At 40.3% G+C, this 12,827-nt stretch overlaps 1 protein-coding gene across 9 annotated transcripts in view; it reads right to left on the bottom strand.

The window, feature by feature from the left end:
* The window catches only part of prom1a (prominin 1a), a 165,197-nt gene that overhangs the window by 23,408 nt on the left and 128,962 nt on the right, over positions 1-12,827 (bottom strand). For all 9 annotated transcript variants that reach the window (XR_005615184.1, XR_005615187.1, XR_005615189.1 and 6 more), the window contains exons 7-13: positions 3,929-4,158; positions 3,494-3,568; positions 3,244-3,307; positions 2,733-2,892; positions 2,163-2,315; positions 1,783-1,906; positions 588-691 (exon numbers count right to left, since the gene is read on the bottom strand). Coding sequence is in view for 3 of the 9 variants with exons in the window: in XM_039621164.1 (XP_039477098.1) it covers positions 588-691; positions 1,783-1,906; positions 2,163-2,315; positions 2,733-2,892; positions 3,244-3,307; positions 3,494-3,568; positions 3,929-4,158 (910 nt within the window). In the remaining 6 variants the exon portion in view is untranslated. The remainder of the gene's footprint in view (positions 1-587; positions 692-1,782; positions 1,907-2,162; positions 2,316-2,732; positions 2,893-3,243; positions 3,308-3,493; positions 3,569-3,928; positions 4,159-12,827) is intronic.

The following is a 12,827-nucleotide window of genomic DNA, read 5'->3' as shown; positions in this document are numbered from 1 at the left end:
GTCCATTTATGAGAGACAGTGTATTATTCACAAAAAGCTTAAAATGTTTGGAAATATATTAAAGCTAAAAATGCCTTGAAAACATTTAGGTAGCCACATACTTTAGACTTGCTTTATAGCGTGTGAAAACTCGAAAGCACATTCTGTTTGGAAATGGTGACGATGAATCTGCCATCCCAGTATACTGAGAATGTGCAGCTTCACACTGCAGGAAGATGATGAAAGCTCGTGTAATCACTAAGAAAGAGGCTGCAGAAAAGCAGTGCAGATAGCGTGGAAAAAAACTATCCTAATTAGCCACGCCAGGTTTAATAGTAACCCTCTCCTTCTTTCTCATTTGCATCTCCATCAATGGAAACAAGATACTCAGTCACATGCTTGATGTCTGACCCTAAGCCAAATGAAAAACAGCATCATCCATTAATTCTGCAGACTACACCTAGATAAATGGGTTGTCTGGCTGAAAAAATCATTCATATTGTTGTAAACTAGTGTATGCATGAAATATAGAGAAGACAGGTGGAGAAGGGTGTGAGAATAATGGCATGACACTGTCATCTAAATACACAAAAAATCATTTTCTTTGCCTGTATAAGCTCTCTGTTGTCAACTCCAGCTCAGAGTCGTTGTACATGTAGCCAGGGATGAAGTTCTTCCACTCTGGGTTGATCATATATGGAGTATCCACAACCTGGTGAATTAGAGAGCAGGAAACAGGATGTATGAACAATAATTCCTATGGAGAAGCAAAATGAATCCATCAGTAAATTCATTAAAGTAAATTCAAATTAGAAACAAATGCACATCATCATCCATGATGCAGTTCGTCCTCACTGAGCCGGAAAGAAAGTTGAGAAGAGCAATCATGGAGGCACAGAAGAAAATGCTGAAAATGAATTTCATTTGCAGAAACTTCTATAAATTACTTAAGAGACCCTGCTCCAAATCTGACAAACTTCATTCTCTTTCATGAGTGCCGATGCACCATAAATTAAGAAAAATGGCAGAATATTTCAGCCTTTTTTTGCCCATTTCTTTATTTGTTTTTTAAACTTGAGGCAAAATTAGATCTTCTAAATTATGGATGGGTTGAGTGCAGATGCATTCAGACTTAATACACACAACAGCTTGCCCCTGACAACTGGCAGCAAATGCTATTCCAATGAGCCCACCTAAGGGACACCAAGTTTTATGTAGTGTGCTTATACTAACAATTATCTGTGCCAGTGGTTCCCAGACTGTGGGATCTCAGAATTATAACTCTGGGTGGAGTGAAGCTGAATGAAAATGACACATTGTTTCTGCACTGCTAACAATGCATGGACACGTTTTTGAAAGGATTGCCCAGTAAAGCTAAAGCAGATTAATCTACACCAAATGTCACAACCACCAAAACAAAAACTAAACACTATGACGAAGCACATGCCGGCCTCAGCTTCACCACAGTGGGTAATGAAGAGAGATCACAGTGTGCTGTGTGTCTGAAAATATTCACTTCTGAATGTATGAAGCTGAGGTGAGACTGTCACTTTGTTCACTATTTACTTTTTTAGTTGTATCACACACAGATGCACACGTTGGATTTCTTTATGAATTACAGTCAGTTTTCAAAGAAAAGTATATAGAATGTTTCTTTTACTCTTCAAGTAGGACTTTTATTTAATAATATATATTAATCTTTGAAAGTAGGGCCCTTTGTATGCTTTATGTATGGGATCCACTTTTACACAATCAAAAAATACCCTGTTTACATTTTATCTCCCTTAGCATTGCATGACTTGCCTTGAAAAGCTCTTTGGTGTGGAATGGTTCGCACACAAGTTTCTCCATGTTCCCTCCAGCCAGGAAGATGATGGTCACCACTCCCATCAGTACCCAGGAGAAGAGGAAGCTAAATCCAACTCCACTGTGGAGAAGAACAAATAGTCCCTGTGGTACAGCTGATGTGTACAATTCTAACACAGTGAACTGTAGCTTTATAGTGAAACAAGCTGTCTGTCATAGTACAGTTTTAATAACTGTAAAAACTACTAGAACTTGTACAGTTATACTACAGTTGTACTTGTAGGCATTAAAATAGCATCATAAACCTGAGTTGTGGCAGCTTTTTACACTTTAGATCTTGAAACTAAATGAGCTTATCATGTGCATACTGGACTTACGCCATAAGCATCGTCCCTCCTGTATTGGAGATGCATCCCCGTGTTGTAGGTGAGGCATGTTTGTCATAGCCCAGCGTGCCGCACAGCAGGCCCAGGTAGTTGAAGGCCAGGACCAGGACCACCATGCAACAAAGAGCAATGCAGCCAATCCACCTGAAGGCAGCAGGCAAAGCCAAACTATTAGAGATCTCACAGAAGGTGGTTTACCAAAATATAAATAAGCACAGTTCCCACTGTGGTTTATATCAACAAACTGTCAAAGCATCCTCGAGAAAGAGAGCTTTGCTTCACTTGCTTATCCAGAAAAAAAGCACATAAGCATAAAAACTAGGGTGGGTACAATGAAAATAGAACATAAAGCTTACTAAAAAGGAAAAGAAAAAAAACATACAGGAAGATAAATGTCAAACATCAGGCATATTGCATTAATACAGTTACCTTGTTTCAGCACATTTACATGATAGTTTCTATTTAACAAAAATGTTTTTTTACTTTTACCCTTAGAGATTTTCCTTTTATGCAAAGCACTTATAAATACACAGGTATGCTTTGTGAAGTGAAGAAGAATACCTGTAGAAGTCCATTTTGTCAATTTCTGGGTAGTAGTCTTCAATCCTGGCGTGCACATGGTTAACAAAGATGGTGAAGTTGGACAGGCAGCTCTGCACTGGCAATGCCTTGGAAAAGCTACTGATGTTATTGCCAATGCTATCCACCAAATTTGTTACACCTGAGAGAAATTATTTTTTCAAAAAAGAAAAAAGATACTTGAAAAATAAATAAATCCATCAGTTTTACCATTTTTTAGAAAAATATTAACCCGGATGGAAATTTAACATTTAATTAGACTACTATATCAAGAAATGTTTACAGTAAAATCTGTGCAATTCAAACTTAAAGGCCCAATTCTTGCTACAAGAAACAAACTTACATAACAAATGAAACATAAAGAGAAACAGAGAGCGCAAGGAGAACACAAAAATCCATTCATTTATATAAGCACTTATTGTAATAACATATATCAAGAGTTATTAACTTTTGTGTTTGATTTCAGAAAAACATTGGTTCAAAAGCCACTTACTCTCAACAACACTTCTGGTCTGTTCAATCACCATATGCGGCGTGTCGTTTAAAGAGGAGAAGCCCTGTGAAAGAAGAAAAACAAGAAGGAACACCAAGTTGTTTGTCCATTTTGTGGTTTTGGTTGTATTTGAAAAAAAATAATCAGGAACTTAAGATGAACAAGTAAACAAGAAAACTGATAAATTACATCAGAAAACAGATTGGAAGACAAAAAAAAGCCCAATCCATCTCATGTGTTTCATGCTCACCCTCTGAACGACAGCGCTGAGGTCTGTTTTCAATACATCGTTCATCTTTTCCAGCTGTGCATTCACATCGGGTAGCTAACAAGTGAAAAACACAGCTTTGATAAGTATTTGCAATAAGAAATTATCAAAATTTAACAATTCCTGATTGCTATTCAGAAATTCCTTTTTTCACTAGTTCCAAAAAATCCTTAAAAAATAACCTCAACCTTTCCATTGATGTATTTCATTGTGCAGCACACTGCATGAGAAAAAAAATTCAACAATAGGACAAAAGACTAATTTCTAATGCCTAATCTTTAGGGTCAATACAGAAAGGTAGATGATTACTTTAAGACAGACACAGAAAACGTTGAAGTTATCCATTAACTAAAAGTACCATACAGTACCATACAGTATAAAACTTTGTATCGGAGTTTGCTTCACTCAGTTTTGTACCCGTGTGAAATTTGAGCTGATCTGCAACTGGGACAGCGACTGGCGAATGTTGCGGCATAGCTGGGCTGTGGTAGCATCCGAGTCTTCATCATGGCAGCCAGGGTCATTTAGGGTGCGGTTGATGCTGGTCCGGACTTGGCCCAGGTTTAGGCTCAGTTTCCCTGTTCCATCCTGAAGCACCTCCAGAGATGCATTAACGCTCTCCAAGGCCTCCTTGGTTTCCCGCATGGCTGAAATAAATGAAACCACAAGCGACATGGCAAGTGAACTGGGTTTAATATAGGAGGGAAAAACCAATAAAGGAGAAATGCCCAAAGCAAAGTATCTAAAAAGTAAAAATGAAGAACAGTGGTTTTTGGGACTGTTCTTGCTGCAGTCACAAGTTCTTCCAAAATGTAAATAAAGTCAGCTGGATTGTCTTATATCCTCAGGAAATTAAAAATGAAAGTGTTTTTTTCACTAGTTATCTTGTATTTTGAGGCAAAATTTTAAAATAAAGGAGTTGTCATGTAGGGGTTTTCCATAAACTCTATTCCCATTGGATACTACTATGTGGTTTGGCTACAGATGACTCAAAGGATCATGAATACTTTATATGAATCTTTCAGTTCTCTTCTGGGAAATACTGTAACAGTAAATGTGTGATATTAGACAGCCTTTTATTTCACCAGTGAAGAGTAAGTACGGAGCTGTTTTTTTTTTTTCTTAAACAGTGTATTGGTAACACAAATCGGGTAACCAGAACAAAGCAGTGGTCTAAATAGGAACTATTTAGACCCTTTACCTAATTAAAATCACAATCCTACAATGTCAAAAGAACCCATTATACTACTTGAATCGTTGGATCATAATTATTGAACCATTAATGCGTATTTCATTTTAATGTTTCAGCTGGAGGTTATTTAAATTGCTTATATAATATTGGTATCTTTAGCTATATTAATAAAGCATTATATATTAGTGACTTTATATAGTTAACATCTGCAAAATCTTAAGCATTTCAAGTGTTATGGTATGGTACAGAGTACAAAGTACAATGTTTGCTTTGAAAATAAAATGTAGCTGAAGTAAAAGTCAGCAACATTGAAACATTTAAATAAAGCACAATTATATTAAAACTGTACTTTGTTTCCCTGGCACATACTAAGAAATCATTACTATCAGCCCAAACTCCACAATCGGTGTATCCCTAGTAAAGCCCAGGCCTGAGCCAAGTATATCTTTTGAGTTTCTCATCCAAGCTAATGGGGTTTGACATTTGGAGTGTGTCTGCAGTGTTCTCATGTACTAGTGTGAATCTCTAGCATCTAAAATTACACTGTTAACTCCACTGCGTGCAACAGAATCGCTTTTGGCGAACATTAAGCAAACAGGAATGCTATGAATAATATGAGCCAGTATTAAAGATGTCGCTGTTCAGTAAATGACGCTTTTCCATGCATTTGGGTTCATCGTAAGACAGCAGCCAGTGTTAGTATAGAGTCTGTGAGCAGCCTGCAGAGGATGCTTAAAATTAAACAGGATAAAGAAAACAAAAACATTCACATCTTTGAACAGAGACATAAAAGGTGAATGAGGGGAAACGGTAAATGCACTCTCACATAGTGGCACGATTAGCAACACTGTGAAACCATAGATGGACGCTTAAGCACCATCTTTAATTGTAGTGGTATATATCTCTTGGTTTAGTGTTCCTTTTTTATTTCTTGTTCGACCGTGCATTCTCAGTGAACAATAAAAAGCTTTGACGACTTGGCTCAACCCCAACAGAAACCCAAAAGGAATGAATATTAAAAACACAAATTACAGTACTAGAAAGCGAAAATTTCAGAAGAAATTTTATGTGTGCCTATGCCGCTGCTAATCACTGTAGTTTGCCATTCATACGGCTACAGAGAGCAAAACTCAGAAGAGCAGCCATTCTCCACCATGAACTATGGTAAAAACAAACACCGCTCACGCTTCACAGATGACAGCTTACAGTTTTGTGTAAAGATGAAGTTACTTCAGTACAGCGCCGATTTGTAGACGCTGTGCACACAGGTTCATTAGCAGAAGTCCCATTGCACCACGGCAGACCCGACAATGTTTTTCATGAACACACTTTGAAGCATTACATTATAGACCACTTTTCACACATGCATTCACTTTTTGTTTTTTGTTATTTTTACACAGTGTTCTGAATTATGAACAATGGTCTACAGCCAATCCTGTGTATTATTATACAAACTTTGGTTGTGAGATTCAGATAACTATTTAATAAAAGCTAAATATTTTATATGAGAGTAAGAAAGAAAAGTATATCTTTGTGTCCACCTTTCTCTGTTAATGCCCTAGCTCCCCCCTAAAAGCTTTGCTAGATCCGCCCCTGCACAGTTACCAGCTGTCAGCTACACAAAGAAGGAGCTTGGTCTTTGTCTCTCAGAAACAACTCATAACTTCCCTTCAACTCATTCATGTCACCTAAAGTGTAAACCTGTTTCTCCATCACCAGTTCAGCTCTGATGATTCAGTAAGGACATCTCCTGATTTCATCTTCATGCTCCAGCAAACATCAGCTGATACTAGAAATTAAAATCAAAAGAATTCTAACAACAGCTGATCAAGCTTAAACGTGCTGCTGTTGTTTAGCGCGATAAATAAGAGCGAACAGCCGATCATTGATCAGTTTCATGATTGACGTTTCAACACGCGAGAGAATGACAGGGAGGCTTCAGAACGACAGAATAAATCATAATGTTTTCTCTGAATGTGGGACGATTCCGTTTGTACAGCACGGCAACTCTATGAACTAACCCTAATGAATAAAATAAAGTCCAACGTCAGTAACTTAGTGCGCACACAGCTGTATATAAACTCCCGTGGCATTACGATTGTAAAAGGTCAACGAAAATAAATTACACCTAAACTCGGTTTATATCTGACCCAAATAGAGAGCGACCGGGTGCTGACACGAGTTTCACCCGCCTCAATATAAGCCAAGCCTGGGTGCTTTTTCACGAAGGGTTGCTAGCGGCGCTAGCTAACTATGCTAGCGGCGCTAGCTAGCTAGCCGGCTATCAGCAACACATAAGAGAACTGCTGCTAAATAAACTACACCTAAACTCGGTTTATATCTGACCCAAATAGAGAGCGACCGGGTGCTGACACGAGTTTCACCCGCCTCAATATAAGCCAAGCCTGGGTGCTTTTTCACCAAGGGTTGCTAGCGGCGCTAGCTAACTATGCTAGCGGCGCTAGCTAGCTAGCCGGCTATCAGCAACACATAAGAGAACTGCTGCTAAATAAACTACACCTAAACTCGGTTTATATCTGACCCAAATAGAGTGCAGGTCATAACTTCTTACCTGAAATTCAGTTCACCTCACGCTCCTGCCTTCGCTTTCCCTGATCCACGATTGACCTCCGCGTTAGCAAACACCGGTCGATCGGCGGTAGCCTCACCGCCTTTTATGTCTCGTTCGCGGCATGTCCTTTCTGTCACACACCGGTGGATAGCTGCCCTCTGTTGTAGCTCCACCACCAAACAACTCAGTTATTTTTTCCACATCGACATCAGCTGATACTAGAAATTAGAAGCAAATGAATTCTAACAACAGCTGATCAAGCTTAAACGTGCAGCTGTTGTTTAGGCGATAAACAAACAAGAGCGAAAAGCCGATCATTGATCAGTTTCATGATTGAAGTTGCAACAGGCAGAGAATGACAGGGAGGCTTCGTAACGACAGAATAAATCGTAATATTTTCTGTGAATGTGGCACGATTCCGTTTGTACGGCAACTCTACGAACTAACCATTATGAATAAAATAAAGTCCAACGTCAGTAACTTAGCGCACACAGCTGTATATAAACTCCCGTCGTGCTAGCTAGCGAGAGAGAGAGTCCCTCGCTATCCATTTGCAGCCAAGTCGCGGCAGCTAGCTAGGTAGCCGGCTAGCTGTCAGGCAGGACCGACGTCGTCAGAGCACTGTCGCTAAATATGGGATGTCTTGATAAAACAAGCAGATATTTGAAGTTTACACACCTACATTCTCGCCTGAAAATATCTTAAAAGCTTATTTTGTGACCTAGAAACACGAATAAAAGACATATAAAACGAAGTGGTGGCCGCCATTGTTCACTCTGTAGAGGCGTGCTATGAATTGTGGGATATTGAGTTTTCCACCAAGCATTACCGTAACTTTTGAATGATTTGCGCAACCTTAAAAATTCCAATGGCTCCTGAAAGCAGCGACGCTGTGCGCACCGTTGAAATTGTCATCATTACGGTAATCCAAATAAGGGTAGACAGGCTGTACCACTCCCGGCATACCACTAGAGAGAGCCAACACACCACAAATGAAGTCTGTTTATTTGGCGCCAAAAGATGAATTGGCCCAAATTTGCACTAAAATCTAAATATTTCAAAACTATAAAAGTTATAAACACCAAAAGTCAGACCATACTAGTCCAGCTTCAGCCGCACAAAATGATGTAACATATGTAACCCTATTGTCAAAGCTGTTTGGCAGAGGAGCGCGGAAAATTTTCACTAAAATATTAATATTTAAAAACTATAAAATTCATAAACACCAAAAGTCATAGCACACCATTCCAGATCCAGCCGCACAAAATGAGGTAACATATATGAAGCTTGTCTCAAAACTGCGGGTCGAGATACACTGCAAAATTTCAGGCGGAAAAAGGAAAATAATAACTAGAAAGCGAAAATTTCAGAAGAAATTTTATGTGTGCCTATGCCGCTGCTATTCAGTGTAGTTTGCCATTCATACAGCTACAGAGAGCAAAACTCAGAAGAGCAGCCATTCTCCACCATGAACTATGGTAAAAACAAACACCGCCCACGCTTCACAGATGACAGCTTACAGTTTTGTGTAAAGATGAAGTTACTTCGTACAGCGCCGATTTGCAGACGCTGTGCACACAGGTTCATGAGCAGAAGTCCCATTGTACCACGGCAGATCCGACAATGTTTGCATGAACACGCTTTGAAGCATTACGTTATGGACCACTTTTCACACATGGTTGGTGTACCCAAACAGCCGGCTGTAGCTTTTCAACTCACAGCCCGACACACACCCAAAAACAGCCGAGAGAGCACAGACTACGCCTGAGAGGCGTGATTGCAGGTGCCGCTCAGGTGGGTCCACCTCCCCTGCAGCGGCACTGCAGACCACGCCCCGCCACACACATCAAACACGTAAAATAAATATTTATGCACTTTTGCATTCACTTTTTGTTTTTGTTATTTTTACACAGTGTTCTGAATGATGAACAATGGTCTACAGCCAATCTTGTGTGTTATTATACAAACTTTGGTTGTAAGATTCAGATAACTATTTAATAAAAGCTAAATATTTTATATGAGAGTAAGAAAGAAAAGTATATCTTTATGTCCACCTTTCTCTGTTAATGCCCTACCTGGCCCCTGGCAAAAGCTTTGCTAGATCCGCCCCTGCACAGTTACCAGCTGTCAGCTACACAAAAAGGAGCTTGGTGTATATTTGTCTGTCAGAAACAGTTCATAACTTCCTTCAACTCATTCATGTCACCTAAGGGTAAACCTGTTTCTCCATCACCAGTTCAGCTCTGATGATTCAGTAAGGACATCTCCTGATTTCATCTTCATGCTCCAGCAAACATCAGCTGATACTAGAAATTAAAATCAAAAGAATTCTAACAACAGCTGATCAAGCTTAAACGTGCTGCTGTTGTTTAGCGCGATAAATAAGAGCGAACAGCCGATCATTGATCAGTTTCATGATTGACGTTTCAACACGCGAGAGAATGACAGGGGAGGCTTCGTAACGACAGAATAAATCATAATGTTTTCTCTGAATGTGGGGCGATTCCGCTTTATGCGGCACGGCAACTCTATGAACTAACCCTAATGAATAAAATAAAGTCCAACGTCAGTAACTTAGTGCGCACACAGCTGTATATAAACTCCCGTGGCATTACGATTGTAAAAGGTCAACGAAAATAAATTACACCTAAACTCGGTTTATATCTGACCCAAATAGAGAGCGACCGGTGCTGACACGAGTTTCACCCGCCTCAATATAAGCCAAGCCTGGGTGCTTTTTCACGAAGGGTTGCTAGCGGCGCGAGCTAACTATGCTAGCGGCGCTAGCTAGCTAGCCGACTATCAGCAACACATAAGAGAACTGCTGCTAAATAAACTACACCTAAACTCGGTTTATATCTGACCCAAATAGAGAGCGACCGGGTGCTGACACGAGTTTCACCCGCCTCAATATAAGCCAAGCCTGGGTGCTTTTTCACGAAGGGTTGCTAGCGGCGCGACTAACTATGCTAGCGGCGCTAGCTAGCTAGCCGACTATCAGCAACACATAAGAGAACTGCTGCTAAATAAACTACACCTAAACTCGGTTTATATCTGACCCAAATAGAGTGCAGTTCATAACTTCTTACCTGAAATTCAGTTCACCTCACGCCTCTGCCTTCACTTTCCCTGATCCATGATTGACCACCGCGTTAGCAATCGCCTGCCCGGCCTCATATGTCTCGTTGGCGGCATATCCTTTCTGTCACACACGGTGGGTAGCTGCCCTCTGTTGTAGCTCCACCACCAAACAACTCAGTTATTTTTTCCACATCCAGCTATAACTCCGATTCTATGCGAGCATTTGCGAGAGACCGGGAGGTGAAACGACAGAGAGTCCCTCGCTATCCATTTGCAGCCAAGTGCGGCAGCTAGCTAGGTAGCCGGGCTAGCTGTCAGGCAGGACCGACGTAGTCAGAGCACTGTCGCTAAATATGGGATGTCTTGATAAAACAAGCAGATATTTGAAGTTTACACACCTACATTCTCGCCTGAAAATATCTTAAAAGCTTATTTTGTGACCTAGAAACACGAATAAAAGACATATAAAACGAAGTGGTGGCCGCCATTGTTCACTCTGTAGAGGCGTGCTATGAATTGTGGGATATTGAGTTTTCCACCAAGCATTACCGTAACTTTTGAATGATTTATGCAACCTTAAAAATTCCAATGGCTCCTGAAAGCAGCGACGCTGTGCGCACCGTTGAAATTGTCATCATTACGGTAATCCAAATAAGGGTAGACAGGCTGTACCACTCCCGGCATACCACTAGAGAGAGCCAACACACCACAAATGAAGTCTGTTTATTTGGCGCCAAAAGATGAATTGGCCTAAATTTGCACTAAAATAGTAATATTTAAAAAACTATAAAAGTCATAAACACCAAAAGTCATGACATAATAGTCCAGCTCCAGCCGCACAAAATGATCTAACATATGTAACCCTAATGTCAAAACTGTTTGGCAGAGGAGCGCGGGAAAATTTTCACTAAAATATTAATATTTAAAAAACTATAAAATTCATAAACACCAAAAGTCATAGCACACCATTCCAGATCCAGCCGCACAAAATGAGGTAACATATATGAAGCTTGTCTCAAAACTGCGGGTTGAGATACACTGCAAAATTTCAGGCGGAAAAAGGAAAATAATAATAATAAGAATAATAAATCCGAGGAATAGTAATATGTGTGCCTCTTGGCATAGGCACACATAATAATAACTAGAAAGCGAAAATTTCAGAAGAAATTTTATGTGTGCCTATGCCGCTGCTAATCAGTGTAGTTTGCCATTCATACGGCTACAGAGAGCAAAACTCAGCAGAGCAGCCATTCTCCACCATGAATTATGATAAAAACAAACACCGCTCGCGCCTCACAGATGACAGCTTACAGTTTTGGGTAAAGATGAGGTGACTTCGTACAGCCCCGATTTGCAGACGCTGTGCACAGAGGTTCATGAGCAGAAGTCCCATTGTATCACGGCAGACCCCGACAATGTTTGCATGAACATGCTTTGAAGCATTACGTTATGGACCACTTTTCACACATGGCTGGTGTACCCACACAGGCAGCCGTAGCTTTTCAACTCATAGCCCAACACACACCCAAAAACAGCCAAGAGAGCACAGACTTTACACCCGTGGGTCCACCTCCCCTGCAGCGGCACTGCAGACCACGCCCGACACACATCAAACACATAAAATAAATATGTATGCACTTTCGCATTCACTTTTTGTTTTTGTTATTTTTACATAGTGTTCTGAATGATGAACAATGGTCTACAGCCAATCTTGTGTATTATTATACAAACTTTGGTTGTAAGATTCAGATAACTATTTAATAAAAGCTAAATATTTTATACAGGGAGTGCAGAATTATTAGGCAAATGAGTATTTTGTCCACATCATCCTCTTCATGCATGTTGTCTTACTCCAAGCTGTATAGGCTCGAAAGCCTACTACCAATTAAGCATATTAGGTGATGTGCATCTCTGTAATGAGAAGGGGTGTGGTCTAATGACATCAACACCCTATATCAGGTGTGCATAATTATTAGGCAACTTCCTTTCCTTTGGCAAAATGGGTCAAAAGAAGGACTTGACAGGCTCAGAAAAGTCAAAAATAGTGAGATATCTTGCAGAGGGATGCAGCAGTCTTAAAATCGCAAAGCTTCTGAAGCGTGATCATCGAACAATCAAGCGTTTCATTCAAAATAGTCAACAGGGTCGCAAGAAGCGTGTGGAAAACCAAGGCGCAAAATAACTGCCCATGAACTGAGAAAAGTCAAGCGTGCAGCTGCCAAGATGCCACTTGCCACCAGTTTGGCCATATTTCAGAGCTGCAACATCACTGGAGTGCCCAAAAGCACAAGGTGTGCAATACTCAGAGACATGGCCAAGGTAAGAAAGGCTGAAAGAGCGACCACCACTGAACAAGACACACAAGCTGAAACGTCAAGACTGGGCCAAGAAATATCTCAAGACTGATTTTTCTAAGGTTTTATGGACTGATGAAATGAGAGTGAGTCTTGATGGGCCAGATGGATGGGCCC

Source organism: Oreochromis aureus, linkage group 2 (genome assembly GCF_013358895.1).
Source record: "Oreochromis aureus strain Israel breed Guangdong linkage group 2, ZZ_aureus, whole genome shotgun sequence".
In the NCBI taxonomy this organism is placed as follows: Eukaryota; Metazoa; Chordata; class Actinopteri; order Cichliformes; family Cichlidae; genus Oreochromis; species Oreochromis aureus.
Note: the sequence above shows the minus strand (reverse complement) of the source record. Positions and strands in the feature narration are given on the sequence as shown.